The 17,500-nt window shown below is 38.0% G+C and overlaps 1 protein-coding gene across 1 annotated transcript in view; it reads right to left on the reverse strand.

Moving 5' to 3' along the window:
• Positions 1-4,343, reverse strand: part of LOC135199735 (uncharacterized) — a 17,600-nt gene extending 13,257 nt beyond the window's left edge. Inside the window, exon 1 of the mRNA XM_064227891.1 lies at positions 4,291-4,343. Coding sequence (XP_064083961.1) covers positions 4,291-4,343 — 53 coding nt within the window. The remainder of the gene's footprint in view (positions 1-4,290) is intronic.
• Positions 4,344-17,500: the final 13,157 nt, after the last annotated feature.

A 17,500-nucleotide genomic window follows, 5' to 3' on the forward strand; every position in this document is an offset into this window, starting at 1 on the left:
AAGAAGTGATTTTATATATTTTGTGCTTAGAAAAAGTGCTAAAATTTATCGCATTATCCGTCACAATTATATAATAGCACATCGTATTTCAAACTGTTATACTAAGTACCGTAATTTACATCCAAGTGTTATTTGCTAAATTACATTTTTTAGGGATTAACCATTGTATTTTGGAAAAATCAGTTCGAGGACTGGTATTAGCACTATATAAAAACAACAGGTAGTCAGTCCCGGACTTTGACTCTGGTCAGTCCCACGCGTAGGTCCAGTGTATTGTTATGGAACCGACCATAATGCGTGACGTCACTTAAACCGGTTGACGCGACAATTTACTGATGGGATAATTGCCTTTTTTGCACTTTGAAGCGCTATTTAATAGATATCCTTCCATAGATTCAGGCTATGAATGCGATTTTGGATTAATGAAATATTGAAGTTCAAGTGAATATCGATATTGGAGAAATCGAGTTGGCAAAATGTTGCACAAATAAGGTTTTTCTATTTTTGTGTGTTTGTGAAACTTTTAGAGGCTGACTGGATCCTGGAGACAGGACTCGAGATTTTTATTCCACGGATTTTTTAAACTTCCCTGTCTTGACCTTCTGTGCATTTGGGACCTCGTTACCAAATTGTTTTAATGTTGATTTCTCTTTGTAAGTTGTTCGTTGGCGCAAGTTAGCCTTTCAGTTCATGCATTTTGTAAATTTTACATAGTTTACTTTTTTTTTTTTTTTTTTTTTTATACAAAACTTGATGAAACCGCCCCAATTTTTAATTCACAAAATTAAACTATGTTAATTTAACAAAATACATGAACTAAAAGGCGGACTCGCGCCAACGAACAACTTAGAAAAGGAAATCAACTTTTGAACAGTTCACAACCGTGAGGAAAATCCCGTGACCTCACTCCAGGAACCCACCAGTCTCAAAAAGTTTCAAAAAAATAAAAATAAATAAATAAATAAATAAAAGTTAATTGTGCAACATTTTGCCTATTCGATTTCTCTATTATCGATATTCACATATGAGCTACAATATTTCATATGTCCAAAATCATATTCATCGCCTAAATCTATGGAGGGATATTTATTAAATCAAATTTCAAAGTGTAGCAAAGGCATTCATATTTATCCCCATGTTTACATTATTAAATTGACGTTGCCTTCGACCGGTTTGCGTGACGTCACAAAATCACATACGCAAATGAGTCCCAAATTCGTCGCTAGAGCGGGACTATGTTGTTATGACTATACCGTGGGTATAAGCCTAGTCCTGTGACAGTTAACGAGACACTCTTCTCTCTATCTCTCTCGCTAGCAATCCAGGGAAAAGAACAGTTTGAGACTCCCTGGCTTATCAAACTAAATGCAGTACTATTATTCCTCTAATTACCCCCCACTCCCCCCCCCCCCCCCCCCCCCCCCCCCCCCCCCGCCATCTCTTGTGCAACTCGCATCTCTTGTGCACGGACGATTTCGCCCACGCGTAAAGTAAAAGCGGATCAATATACCGTTCTACATCGACGTTGGAACAAACTGAAATTGCTTTTAACATCACTAATAACCAACTTTAAATTGTATGTTGCAATCGCACACTCGCTGTAAGAGCTAAAACACAGACACACAGACACACACACAAAAGAACCTCGAATTATTCTGAAAGATCACTTTCACTTTTAGTTTAATGTTGTGATAGCAAACAACCTGAAAATTTAATGGATAATCATTATCGGGAATAATGGAGAGAACGAAATAATAATAATAGAATAGTTTCTAACGCAATGATTTGATCTCCTGCATTTTTTACGTGAGAAACATTTAGCCCGCGAGTAGGAACGGCAAGTAATTCGTCGAGGGAAGGATGATTTATGTTGGTGACGTCACGCTATTTGAGTGGGGATTTTTACTTGCAGGTGGAAATAGCAATTAATTGTTTGGGTAACTCTAAGCAATAACTCCTCACGGACTGCAAGGAACGGTCCCGCGGATACGAAAGCCACTAGGGATTTGGCGGGGTGGTGTCAAATGTATTCCGCCGTGTTGAATACTATAGTAGATTCACACCAACCGTGCATTTGATGTCTAGGCCAGTCCCTTACGACGCTCCTGATTGGCTGTAAACTCTCAGTCTCTCTTGAGAGTTCACACGGGCAGGATGCATGTCTTTCAAAAGTATCCCTCAGGAGAGGTGGGACATGCATCCTGCCTATGTGAACTCTCTCGAGAGACTGAGAGTTTCAAGCCCTGTGACTGGCTTATCAACAGCCAATCAGGAGTCGTCGTAAGGGACTGGCCTAGACGTCAAATGCACGGTTGATGTGAATCTACTATAGTCCATGGGGGCTCGTTACAGTCGACCGACAAAATAACAGTAAATTCTTAATAAGCAAACAAAATACTATAGGAAATTGACATAGGAAATGTCAGTTTCCAAGGAAATACCAGACTGGAAGCATTTTACGGTAACGGTAACTGCAATTACTAGATGTACTATTGTTTGCACTAAAGTGAAATTTTGTTCATGGCTGTTTACATTTGTAACCTGTTATTATTATTATTAGAGTAGTAGTAGTAGTAGTTGTTGTTGATGATGTAGTAGGATCAGATTGGCATTTTAAAGTTATAGTAATTTGTGTCAAGACCTACTTCTATAGTATTCGGCTGTCGGTCCTATGCTAATATAAGTTAAAAATTGATCGTAGTTACTCGTAAGTAGAGGATCCTTCATAAAGAATCCTCAGTTCATGTGATTTCGAAAATGCCACGAAACCTCAGCAGATTCTTTTCTGCTGAAATTTCGATAACGACGAGAAAAAAGAACGATAAAGAATTGATCGCGCGTGTTGGCTAATGGAAGGTAATTGGCTGTTACGGAGATCATAGAAAGGCTTCATTAAATGATGGAAGGCGCTGGATTGGAAAAGGGTCGTAACTGCTGTGAGTGCACACGACACGCGAGAGGGAGGAACTGATATCAGGTGGGGTTAAAGAGCCAAAGAGATCGGGGGAGGAACCATTATATATATATATATATATATATATATATATATATATATATACTCAGTCAAGAGTGAGAACTTGGCTAAGGCGACCATCCCGTGGTTCGCCTTTACGTAAGAAGTTAAACTATACCTCAGATGTAGTACTACATCTTCGCTTCGCAAAATGTTTCGCATTGTTTTTTAACGGATACTTAACTTCTCTTGTTTCAGGGAATACTGTACCCTATAAATGACACACGGTGTCAATTATATAATAATCGGGTTTACCTCTGTACCTACTATTATTATCTGTATGTCAGTTTTTATTTATTTATTTTTTCGTTCTGAATGAATCAATCTCGCAGCTAATAAGGTACGATATACACTTATACTTGATACTTGCCCTTTATTAGTTACGGCTTAGACAGAGGGCGAATTACGTAACGTTATCCTTTTGAATATGTACATATTAATTTTTTTCTTATTGAAGCAGTTGTCCGTTCGAGACCATGAATAATATTATTTATTTTTTATTTTTTTTTATTGAAGCAGTTGTCCGTTCGAGACAATGAATAATTGAGTTAGTAATACGGGTTTGGCTTACAAAAAGAAAAAAAGCGCTGACAAGGAAGCTGTAGCAATGAACGAGGGAAAAGAGATGATATAGAAGAGAAAAGAGCAGACCCCACTTGCTATTTAGATCTGCACGATAGTTTTCTCGAATACTAGGCTTAGTATTCCGTTGTAAAGAATCATTTTGCATTGCATCGTTTGTCATATTATTAGCAGTTTAATGTTGGAAGACTATTTGATTTGCAACTAACGATAACGTTTATGTAGCAGAGAGAGAGTTCCGAGATACTACCTATACTCTGTTTTTTTCCATCTGTCCATCCGCCTGTGGTGTTTTCGCATGGTAACACTGCGTCCCGGGATTTGAATAATATCCTATTTCGAATATTAGCGGTGTAATTCGCATTCAGTAAATTATTAAAACACTTCAGTTGCAAATGTACACCCAGATATCCTTTTATTTACCTAAAACGTATACATAGCGTAATTTTTTAAAGCCCGGGACGCAGTGTTACCATGCGAAAACACCACAGGCGGATGGACAGATGGAAAAAAATAGAGTATATATATAGTTAACCCTTTGATGGTCTAACTTGAAGCACTACTGGTTATATAATATAATGATAATAATAAATAATATTAATGATAATCATTACCTGTTTCGTACACCCACGCATAAACCAACACCTCCTCTATACAATCTATCGGATAGTTTCCAAATCTTCTTTTCCTCATACCTCCCAACACTCCGAATCATAGGTACACTTTTCAACAGGACATCGTCCTCCATTCTTTCAACTTGAACGGCCAATCGCTAAAACACCGTGATACTCCCCTTTACTTACACTAACCTTTGATAAACAACATCACGTGTTGTAGGTGTCCCGTTCAATTATTTCTCCACATTCACTACTAAGCAAAAAGTTCATCTGAACAGCTTCAGTATTTAAACCTCTTTCATTCGCATTCAGAATCCATACTTACATTAATTCTCAATTTGTACAATGTCACGTAACTGATAATGTTATCCCGACTCCTTGAGCAACTTTGAATGCAGCCAACAATGAACGACAGGAAAAACAAATGCATGTATTTTTGGACACTGGTCACTGCAGTGTGGACACCTGCACCCCTCAATATCCCAGTTATCTTTACAGGCAGAATGAAAACACTCCGTCATTTACCTTTCAACTGTCATTTAACTACATAGTTCGCTCACGTGCTCCGATGAATATTCCTCATGAATACCGTAGAGGCGTATGAGTGTTGGTGATCAGATAATCCCGGCCGCGTGCGGGCTAATCCTCTCGAATTCTTGGTCCACGTGAGAGGCGCTATGAGTGAATTGGTCGAGTCACGCGTCCCGTCTGTAAGCGTCACGTGATTAGAGTACACCTTCGTGTGTTTATTGTATTGATGAATTGCCTGATTGATGGCGCTCTCGTATATATATATATATTTTTTGTTTGATGTGTCGATGGTTCCAGTTGTTTGATTTCCTTCGAATAAAAAGAGAAGATAAATAACTTCTAAAAAATAAAATAAGTCGGAGCAAATGGATTGACTCTCTCTCTCTCCCTCTCGTTTGTGAGCGCCGTGGTGAATCACCGCTTGTACATTTTTTAGATTATTTGCATTAGATGCTATTGATTTCCCATTTGATTTCCTATATGATTACCAAAAATAAAAAAAAAGGTATTCTCTTCCCACAATAGATTTCGAACATTTTTACCCTATGGGTGCACTTACGATCTCTAAATATGGCCAGCAATTCGTCTCGATTCTTTATTCATATTTAAAACGAACACCTGAATTTGGTTGGGTTTTGAATGGCTCGGATTCCTTTCAGCACTTTTTGCTTTTTATTTTAACGCCTGTCGTATATCGGTCCCGAAGCTGGCCTTTTAGAATGGGGAGAGGGTCTAGTGTTCAAATACATGGTAATATTTCTATACCTTGCATCAACCTTAACAGAATATTGTTGGCTAGCAAAGAATTGTAAACAGGACATGGATAATGTGTGATGAAAACCAGCTTGTATAGCTATTAGAAAGTGAAATGACTTTCACATCGGGTAAGTGGGTCTATAATCTTCGTAGACTTTGTTTTTATTGTTTAGGGAAAGAGTCATTGAACGTTTATATATATATATATACTATATATATATATATATATATATATATATATATATATATATATATATATATAACAGAAAAAAAGACAGGTTCCCCTAGTCCATTTAAAAGAAATAATTCATTTACCACCTATTACTTTAAGGATAAGTCGGATATCCTATTCAACGGGATACGTCTCCCTCCTACTTCTGTTCCATCCTATTCAGAAACGCTGCAATTTTCCCTCGGTATTCCAAACAGCAACAACGATAGCTCGTTTTTCAGACTTAAATGGCAATTTTATCCAACCAAGAAAATATTAGCGATTCCTTTAGTAAACTTTTATGGAGCCACACCATTGCCCTTTTCATTCTGGTGTTCAGTACGAGAATATTTACCATTCATTCTTCCTTGGAAATAAAGAATCATTCCTCCAAATGCATTTTCTCATTCTTGTTACCCAATTCTGGTCGACGTAGCATGTGACTTTATGCAATTTCGTACTATCATGAACTTTCGTAATTTTTAAATTATGTATATGGATTATCACATTTAACCATAATTCAGTGTTTTAATGTATTTGCCCACTTTTAAAAACCAACTTTTCCAACCATTCCAGGCTACCGCTCACTTTTTTTATCATTTGATGTGGCCTGAAGCTACTGCGGTTGGCGGAGGGTAGGCCTACTGTTTGCTTTTCCGGTAAGGATGCTAAATTTGGTTACAACTAGATTAGGTTGGTGTGTTTTATTAGACTATGATGGGTTTGATCAAACTAGTTCCTAGTGAAATCTCGGAAATGAACTTGCAGCACCAATATGTGCAAACTTCTTTACAGATGGTGTTAGGCCGATGATAATGGCCACCAGTCCCAGGTATTGATCAGATCCAGTATTACTTCACTCATTTGCTTGAGACATAACTGCGAGCGAATTTGATGTTAGCGGGATTTTGTGTCTTTGCTTGTCTGTTTATCTTGAATGTAAGAACACTATCCAATTGGTATAGGTTATTACCATGAACAATTAGGCTCAGAATATGTGTATATCTCTCTCAAATATTTCCGGATTTTTATAAAGTATAAAGCATTATATATATATATATATATATATATATATATATATATATATATATATATATATATGACAGCAATAACGAAATATACAGTATTGTTGGATTATAACAGCTTTGTTTGAATAAATGTGCAAGAAAGCCGATTTATGCAAGAGCCCAATAGCCATCCAAGCAGGTATGAACGAGCTACCAGAAACCATTTGGATAAAACCCGTTACTTACATAATGTCACCGTCTTGTGTTGTTGCAATTCAACCTCTGGTCGTAAAAGTAAGATATTCCTAATGTTCCCTCGAGAGCGTTCATAACATCCAATATTAACGTTGCATAAAAGCATCGCGATATTCGTCCCTGGTGGGTATATTCGCTCAACGCCGAGTCCGAGTTGACTTTCCATTCCGTTCGTGTTTTCTCTTATCGCCATTGTTGCGATTTCTCTCCTGAGACCTGATTTTTAGCCGTTTGCTATCGATTCGTCTTTGATTTACTACCTTCGAAGCCTTAGCGATTGAGAACTGTCGTCCAGTAGTCAGACTTCCTTCTTTAGAGTGTTTGGGGAAGGTTTAAAGGAATGGCGCGACTTGACTTTGGTTCGATCGGCCTGGCATATCATGTGTATTTTTCTCTTCAGTCGAGTCCGTCTATATTTTTTCATCATTTATTTCTGTCTTTGTATATCCTCTTGTCATATTTTCGCACCGGTATTAGATATTGTGCCGAAGCTTGCCGATAATAGCATATCAACTTAAATTTTAGAAATGTCATTACGATTTGAGTATTATGATAAAGTAACCATAATAACTATTCAGATAGGTTCCTTTCGTGCTGGAAATGCGACTTCTTTCGAAGTGCTTTGCCCTGCGATAAATGTACATTGCATCATTAGTATTTGATCACCATGACTGTCGTTCTGTTAGCTAGACTGTTACTTCCGAATCTGGGGTATTTATTGAATGCTCTTCCATTCTTGCCACTCGTCCAAGTAGTCACCACAGTTTCTCTCACAAAAGTATCCACAGTTCATGCTGAGATAGATTATTTGAAATCGCCATAATTTTTTTTTTAATTTTTTTTCTACGGTAGATTGATATATATATATATATATATATATATATATATATATATATATATATAACATTCTTTGAAATAGAATGGCTTTTTTTTTCACTGTTAAACAGTCTTTTTGAAATTGCTTCATATTTTAAAAAAAGCTGGTTAACAGTGAAAAAGCCATTCCAATTCAATGAGTGTTGTATCCGTGAAAAATTGCGCCATAAAAAATCTATATATATATATATATATATATATATATATATATATATATAGATATATATATATATATATAATATATATATATATATATATATCGACCCATATTGCCAAGTCTTAATAATCAGCTAATCAGCTCAGCTTGTTAAGTGATAATTTTTTGCTTTCATTCATAGTTAATTTGCAAAACCTTTCCATCATTTTATTTCTTTGTTTGTCCGAGAATTTGCCTCCATTACAGAGTGAATATTTCATTGCATCGTGAGTTGCAAACCCCCGCCTGCATTTTAGAAATGGAATGCTATGCAGTTATTTGGGTTTTCTGGCGCCATCTTTGGGAGTTTCTTGAAATAGAATTGCGTTAGTGTTTATGTTTGCCATAAGTGCTTTGAGTTTCACTGTCCTTCCAGGCTGTAGAATGACCTCCGTGGTGTGTTATAGATGTTAAAGGAATGAATTAGGCGTGTTTATATTATTTTCGAGCCAGCTAGAATGTAAATTTATAATTGAATCTTTTAGCAGTAACGAAGAAGAATGCTTGTTGATCTAAAAGCAAAGATCCTCAGTGCTCGACTTATTCACCCTTGCTATATATCAGGTTGCGCTATAAGTATTTTGTTATATATATATATATATATATATATATATATATATATATATAGATCTAATAAAAGGAGCCCATAAAAAACACCAAAATATAGAGAGGAAAGGTACTTTCCTCTCTATATTTTGGTGTTTTTATGGGCTCCTTTTATTAGATGGAATTCTGTTGTTACAGAACATTTTTACCAGTCATATATATATATATATATATATATATATATATATATATAGATATATATATATATATATATTATAGTGGTGTCCCGAGATGAGGAATGAAAGATACATACAGCTGCTTAAAATTGGTTTTTTAATGAAGTCCTCTGGCAGCATCTGGCCAGCGCCAAGCGTGCAGGCTATCTCGGCAGCACCTCCCCCAAGGCGGGAATCACAACACCCCACAATGCATCAGTGAAACAGCAGAGCTTCGATGTGCGCAGCCCTCATAATCACAACAATATATATATATATATATATATATATATATATATATATATATATATATATATATATATATAATATATATAGTGTAAAAGTGTGTTAGCTTTCTTCATATTATATCATTACCGTTATATTTCGCTGGTATAGCCAAGATACTGTTCGCCATATACACAAAAGTATAATTCATTTGTATTTTTAATTTTTTTTTAACAGAACTCAGCAGGTTCTTCCACTGATCAACATATCACTACGAATTTTTGTTCAAGGGAATTGTGTGAGAGCAAATATTAATTTTTCAAAATTGTCCATTGTCTTGGAGTAAAACTCGATCTGACTTCTGTTGCTTTTCATAGAAATTTTATGTTCTCGTGTGTGTGTGTGTGTGTTTTTTAACTCCATTTCATCCTCATTTTATTCTTGAACTTTGATTTTTGTCAAGCAGTGTCCCTGAGTATTGTTCAGTTAAAGGCAGTTAGACAGACAGACTGTATTTACAGGAATACACGTCGTGACGTTTTTGTAGAGAGAGAGAGAGAGAGAGAGAGAGAGAGAGAGAGAGAGAGAGAGAGAGAGAGAGAGCATAAAATGTCCTGTAATAAAGGAATATTTGTGTTGCCGTCCGTCACTCGACCGAAAAGACCAAATGACGTTTGAATCACCACCTGACTAGAGGCCAAACACCGCCGAATAAGAGAACACGTGCCCAGCCTACCTCCGCACGCGCTCACACGCGTGCTGGCGATCGTCCACTTCTCGCATTGATTTATCGACGGAACGTAAATGGTTGTTATCGGGGCGTTTAACCATGGCTCCTTTTTTTTTTTTTTTTTTTTTTTTTTTTTTTTTTACTGGACAATCAGGTGTTCGTGGGTAAAGGATAATTGTTTAATTAAGGGTATTTCGTAGTAAATATTGTGACTTTGTACTTAAGGAAGATTTTTTTTCTAAGGTCTTTGTTGCAAGGTTTAATAATTTTGTAAAGAGGTTTTAGACTTTATGCTGGAAGTGTTATTACGCGTCGCGTGCCGCGTTATATCCCAACCTCATTTACAGAAAAAGACGCTTATTTTTCTATTATAAATTACGTCGCATTTCTGTTGTGCCATTCTGTGGAAATCTTAGGACCAGTGCCTTATAAAGCTGATAAAAAAGTAGATATAATCGTAACTGTATCAGTTTTTCCTAGCCTGTAATTATACCCTACATTGCGCATCATTTTGCGTATCAGAGTATATGAGAAATTCAGACCTCAGCCAATAAACTATGCGTCAGTTACATGCGACTAAAAGAAAAAGAAAAGAAAAAAAATTCTATTGGTCATGACATGAACCAGATGAGATGGAAGTTCTAAATCTGTTTTTAAAGGGAAAGAAAAAAAAACTTACTTAAGATACACTTTAGGACAACCCCCAAAGAAACCAACATTGAATCAGTCAGTATTTGCAGCAGCATTTCCATGGGAGAAATGATTTATTAATAAACAAACTATTACACTGAGGCCCAGCAATCTAATCCTTAGACTGATCTAGGCATACACGTGCCATATTGCAGCCAAGAAAAAACCCCGAATACATTAAATTTCCGTGAAAGTACATCAAAAACCATTAATATGCACGAGGTACTCCCAGTCAGCAGTTCGTGTGGACAGAAAGCCCCTCCTCGTCACGGGTCAATAAGGGTCAAGAGGTCACGTCTCGGCTAGGGGAACACGTGAGGGGTTAAAATTTGACTAAAAGGGGAGGACTGGTCAGGTGTGAGGTACTTGGATGATTTATGCCTGCAGGTGCAACGGGGTTCCTGGGGTTGGTGGGTGGGTGGTGGGGTAGGCGACGACTGTCGTGAAAAATATGGAGAGATCGTGAAAAACGGAGATAATGTGGCTGTGGGCGTTTCCCCTCTTACCTGGATGGGGGGATTAAGGTCTACATAAAGAAGAGCGCAGCTGTGTTCGGTATCTTTCGAGACTTGTTCGTTTGTTTTGGTCTGTATGCGTTTCTCTTTCACTTCTTCAGCTCCCAGGCCTCATTTAGGCCCATGGTCTCTTGCGCCAGACTGGTAAGTTATCTCTTGCAAGTTTCATCTCTACGCCTTAGCCTTCAACCCTCCGGCATTAGCCAGCAATCCATCATGGCTAATTCGATTTCAGTTACTGTCTGGGAAGCAAATTGAGACAAAATTGTTTTCTTTGGTGTGGGAAAATAGACAAAATTTCCTGCAACCACGCTTATCAGCTGTAGTCAAAGGTGTACTATAGTCAGCACAGAGGCTGAAGAGGTTAATCATGTTCAGCTTTTGTTATGAGGACATATTTATATTTTTTATGGAAGCTATTGTTTCGTCCTAATAAAAACAAAAGACTATGATTTACTCGCTTAGCCTGTCGGCTTCTGGGTCTGTTGATGACACACTGCAGCTTGCACTAGGCTGCTAAGTCTTGCTGCCAGACAGGCTTATACTTATTCAAACCTCTCTTCGCCCCACTTATTTTCGGAACTTGGGCCGGCATGCGTGTCTGTAATAGATTATGAAATGAAGAAAAAACTAAGCCTTCATTTTAAAGTCCTGAGAGATGATTTTCTGGTCAATTGTAAAATATCCTTTTGTTGTGATTATTCTTATTTCAGGAACTTTTACGCACCTATTGACTCAGCGAGGGAATTCTTCGGTACCTGGAATGTCATTCCCCAGTTCCCAGAAGGGTAGGAAATGCATAGTGAGGCTCATGTTAGTTCTCCAAGCAACGGGAATTAAGCTTTTATTCATATCCAGAAATATCCCAGGCCCATTGATTGTATACAGCGTTGTGTGCGCTTACCTGTGACTTCCGTTAAGAATTTTGCATATTGAATATAAAGGAATGTAGCCGTTGCAAATAACCTCACCGAAAAACGTGACGGAATATACCATAGTGAACGTTATCGGTAGAAAGATGACATTGTAAGTCAACGAGAAATGCCATAGCTGTGAAGGACCTTGCTTGAGAGTCTTCGCCCGTTCTGATATAAACCCGACCGACCAACTGTCCTGAGACTATAGTCCTAAAGGAACATTCTCAAACATTCCAGACTTTTCCAGTCATCTAGATGACTTTCGTTAGTCTCAGTAGCAAAGCACAATACACTGATATTATATCAAGAATAACTAAGGGAAGGTATTAAGCACAATAGACTGATATCATCAAGAATGATTAAGGGAAGGTATTATGATACCGTCGCATCCCAAGTAGAATGAGTCATGTAAAGATTCAGTTTTATTATAGACTTACAAGTGAGAAAAATGACTTCTCTTCAGCTCAAGTGAATTTTAAGTGTTTTTGAACATATATATATCTAGCTTGATTTGAATTTCTTACGGATACTGCACGTATTTACACTTCTGTGTTGCAAAGAGACCTTATATAATTATGGTTATAATTTGAAATTCCCTTCAGAACATAGCGTCCACACTCTTACAACAAGTTCGCCAGAACTCCGCAGTGATTCGAGTGATCGCGTATCGGTGACTCGTCCATTAAATTCGTTATCCGCCAGAGAGAGCCAGGAAGAATATTCCAAGCGAATATAAGCACCGCCATCTTGAATTGAATCAATTCAAGATGGCGGTGATATAAGACCTTCCAAAAAATTATTATCATTAATTATTACCTATAGCGTCACCATACAGCAACTGTAGCCAACGGCAAGTGATAGATCGTCTATTCCTTCGCTACAAAAAACAGCGACGTTTAGCAACAACTGTGGTCTGGCCGATCCTTGGATGGGTACTCACATCGAATGCCGGATGCCGCTGGTAGCACCTGCTCACCATGCAAGAGTGGATGAGAAGGTGTTTGGTGAAATTCTTCGTCAGGGAATAATTCCGTCTCTAAAAGGGTGGCCCATGTCGACGCGAGGCTTGGAAAGCTAGAGTCGACCATTAAGAAAAGATATCGACTCCGATAATGGCCAGCTCTGGGACACTTAGTACTATCTACGTAGATTTTGGTACATCGAGACTCCCTCTTTCCTTATATATATATATATCATATATATATATATATATATATATATATATATATATATATATATATTTAAGACAGAGAGAGAGAGAGAGAGAGAGAGAGAGAGAGAGAGAGAGAGAGAGAGAGAGAGAGCGAGAAGAGCAAAACTGACGGCTTGCGTAAAAAGAAAATTAAAAATTATTCTCAGAATATATATATATATATATATATATATATATATATATATATATATATATATATATATATATATATATATATATATATATATATATATATATATAAGTAGTATGGAGACAGGAGCAATCACTCAGGGATAGACATATTGGAGTAGGGAGACGCGTTCTGTCTTTCATCCATTTATTTGCGCCGACGTTTCGTATCAGCTTGATACATTTTCCATGGCTGAAACGTTACACATCAATTGCGTATAAGTAAAAAGATACACACAATGTTTACCAACACCAAAATTAAAAACCTTTTAATAAATTAAGAATAAAAAACAGAGTAAAAACAGAAACACAGAATAACAGTGAAAGGGCTAGGAGCGAATACAGAGAAACAAATTAGTTAAAAAAAAAAAAATAATAATAATAATAATAATAGAAAAATATAATAATAAATAATAATAATAGAACGAACAAGACGCCTACCCACAGCGGTAGCGGAAGGAGAACTGACACGAAAAATTGTTGATGGAGAGGAGTGTAAACAAAACAACAGGTAATTAGGCAATAAACAGTTGGGTGAAGACGATTGGTGGTTAAGAGAAGGTACAGTTAGCTTGATTACTATTGATTCAAGGGTGGTTTAGTTCGTCTATATGTCGGGTTCTTCCTACAATATTAAAATGACTGGCATCTATGTGTGTTTTGCAACTTTTACTGTGATTTCTTATGTTAGATTGTTCTGGATTTGATAGTCGACAACCCGTTCTATGGCTAATTCCTTGATGAGAGGAAATTCGGACTTTGTTTTAGCCAGCCTCCTGGTGCAACCGATGTAAGTGCCGAGATCACATCTGGGACAATTATACTTATAAACGACACCGGAGGCAAACAGGGGGCTGATCTTATCCTTGACTTGGAAGAGTGAGCCGATAGTTCGGGGGTTTATGGGAATTAGTTTCAAATATATATATAGTATATATATATATATTATATATATATATATATAGTATATATATATATATAAAGAGAAAGAGAGAGAGAGAGCAAAATTGACGGCTTACGTAAAAAGACGGTAACTATAAACCATTCGTAGAAACTAAGAAAAAATATATATATATGAAAAAAAATTCTCACATCTCTTGAGGTTGGGCACACATACGCAAATACGACACGTTCGCCTAAGCTGGTTCACTGTCGCTGCTGGCATTATAGGTGCCATTGTCTCTGAAGAAAGCCCATGGTGGGAGGAAATCAGAGCACTGGGGGGGGGCGGGGGGGGGGGGGGGGGGGGGGGCGCCTCTGGCAAGTAACCATTGCATGAAAAATTCAGAGCCGCTTTTACGAGCCAATGGATCCCGCCTTACTACTCCCTCCGATATGCGTGATTGCACGATTGGCTGGAACGACTCCTGGTTATGGAATCACTTCTCTCTCTCTCTCTCTCTCTCTCTCTCTCTCTCTCTCTCTCTCTCTCTCTCTCTCTCTCTTTTTCTTTTAAAAAATTGTTATTTTTTCTACTTTGCTCTTGTTGTTGTTGTTGTTGTTAGGGGGGTGGGGGGTGGGGGTTAGAAAATTGCTGTTGTTGGTTGGTAGGGTAGGGAAGGTCTAATGGAAGAGCCTAAGAAGGTGTTTCGCGTTGGGTTGAAGGAATTTTAGGATAGAATATTTGCGATTTATTTATTAGGATGAAAATGTAAAAACATATTCTATTATTTCTAATAGAATATATCGTATTTATTTTGATTTTCCTAGGTAAAACGAGGCTCTATTTCACCGTAGATTTTAGCACGTTTTAATTTATGCTGAAAGTTAGGACTGTAAAGTTCACTACTTATGTGTGAAGGGAAAATCTTGCACGCGCCCCGAGTAACCTGGAGATCGGGCCTTGTTTTCTTTGTAGGATCATGGGTAGTGAGTATTTACGGCCTGAGCTTACGGTTTACCCTGGTTTTGGAGGAACATTAGGAATTAATAAAAGTTATGTGAATGTAAGCCTAATTTGTTAATGGAATTAGTATTTTCCTCTCTTTATTTTTTCTTCAACGAAATAATTTTTTTGGGGGAGGAGGAACTTTGGAGATTACTATTAGTAAATATTGACGCCCTGAGCTTTTACAGTTTACCCAGGAGCTGGGGGAACATTAGAGGTTTATTAACAGTTTAATGAGAGTTGGCCTAATATGGTAACATTAAAGTGGAATACATTAACATTTCCTTTTTTCTTTTTTCATGCCATCGACGTCATCTACATTTCACCAATCCGTTGAGTAACCCCCCTCGAAAGCAAACGCCCTGCCTTTAGACTAAGCTAATGACATCATTCTTGGACTCGCGGTCTTTGTAGTAGATTAACAATAATCCATAACGCTGAGGTATAATAGTACATTATCCCTGAGTTTCAGTTCATTATTTAGACAAGGAAGCGGGGAGAGGAGTTCCAGGAGTTGCCTCGCTCGTAAAAGCCGTGAGCAGTAAAAACGTCAAGTTTCGCATCACATATTCATTGGGAGGGGTGGTCGAGGGGGGGTGGGGTGGTCCCGCTGACTTGGTAAGTTGGTAGTGATTTTAGGAAACGCGTTCTTACCGTTGAGCTGGAGGCGAAAGACCAAAGAGGTCCTCTTATAGCGCTTCGATCGAAATGGGCGGGACAAAATGGCCGACTTCTTTTGTAAACATCTAAAGAAAAAAAAAAAATCTAAGTGGTTTAGTCGATGAAGCTCTGATGAGGTTTATCCTCAACTTGCAATAAAAAAGCATTCGACCCATAGTCTTACTTAGATTTTTTTTAGTTACGCTTAGAATAATAAAATAATTTGCACTTGTGAGGTCAAATGCATCTTGGATTTGGATTCATTTATTGAATTGTATCTTAAGTTGATTTTTTCAAGAAGAAAATGAAGGAATTCTTAACTGTTTTCCAAGCTAATTTCTACTTTTTTAACATCAACCTGATTTTTGTAAGGGGAGATGACTACACAAAGTTAAGTATACCTTAGTTTAACCAGACCACTGAGCTTATTGACAGCTCTCCTAGGATTGGCCCGAAGGGTTAGATATCTTTGACGTGGCAGGAACCAATTGGTTACTTAGCAACGGGACCTACAGCTTATTGTGGGATCCGAACCACATTACATCGAGAAATGAATTTCTAATCACAGGAAACAAATTCCAATGATTCCACGTTGGCAGAGCGGGGAATCGAACTCAAGACTACCGAATCGGTAGGCGAGCACGTAAACCACTAGTCCAAGATGAATCCAATCGCAAATTAAGCCTCCACAGCCTTTTCCACTTCATATATCCATAGAAGGCTCATCAGCAACGTATCGAATCCCCTTACACACAGACAGACACTGCGCCACTCACCCCTATATTGCAGACACTCTCTCGCTTCCTGGATATTTAGAAAGCTCCTGGAATATGTTGTCTGGAAATGGCGGCTCCATCTTAAGGATTCTGATTTACCTTATCCAGAACAATCTTTTTCTTACTTCTTCCTAATGAGCAACATATTCTTTGGAAGCTCCAAATTCAAGTCAGTGGCCCCTTTGGTGGGCTTGTTTCCTTATGAATGGGGTTCTACATCCTTTGAATAATAATAATAATAATAATAATAATAAAATCCGAGAGGATCTGATCTCGCATGTCCTCCCCCGGATAACAGTAAGGGAGACATGCCACAGCCTCCCACCCCATGCAAAACGGTTTGTCCGCCCCGAGGGAGACGGGTTTGGTAGCGGAGACATCCACCTCCCTCCTGGAAACCTGTTTGTACGCCCCGGGTGGCGGCGTGTTTGGTAACGGAGACATCCACCCTCCTCCTGGAAACCTGTTTGTACGCCCCAGGTGGGGCTGGGTAGGTAGGAGATTGAAGGGGTAGGGGAGACAGCAGCCCTGGTTCCAGCGAGCATGGAGCGCGCCAACAAGCTCGTAATATAATGATAATAGTAATAATATTAATGATGATAATGACAATAGTAAGGCAGCTGAAATTGTGGTGGTTTTTATTGCGGTGTTGGTCACTAGCATCACAGGCATAAGATGTGACGCATGAATCACCCTTCGGAACACCTGAGGATTTGAAGGGCGTGGGGTTGCGAGACCCACGTTGATAACCTCTGCTCTGGATGATAGCGTCAGAAGACACTTTGGTTTCACCGAATGATTCTTCTTTATTGGTTCCATGCAGAGGTTAACGGGACCGGAATTTAAAGCCCTTGTCTAGCCAGGCCCTGAAGTCATGGAAAAGTTTTTGAAAGCACTTTGGGAGATATTTAAT

The sequence above is a fragment of the Macrobrachium nipponense genome, chromosome 26, assembly GCF_015104395.2.
Source record: "Macrobrachium nipponense isolate FS-2020 chromosome 26, ASM1510439v2, whole genome shotgun sequence".
NCBI classification, from domain to species: domain Eukaryota; kingdom Metazoa; phylum Arthropoda; class Malacostraca; order Decapoda; family Palaemonidae; genus Macrobrachium; species Macrobrachium nipponense.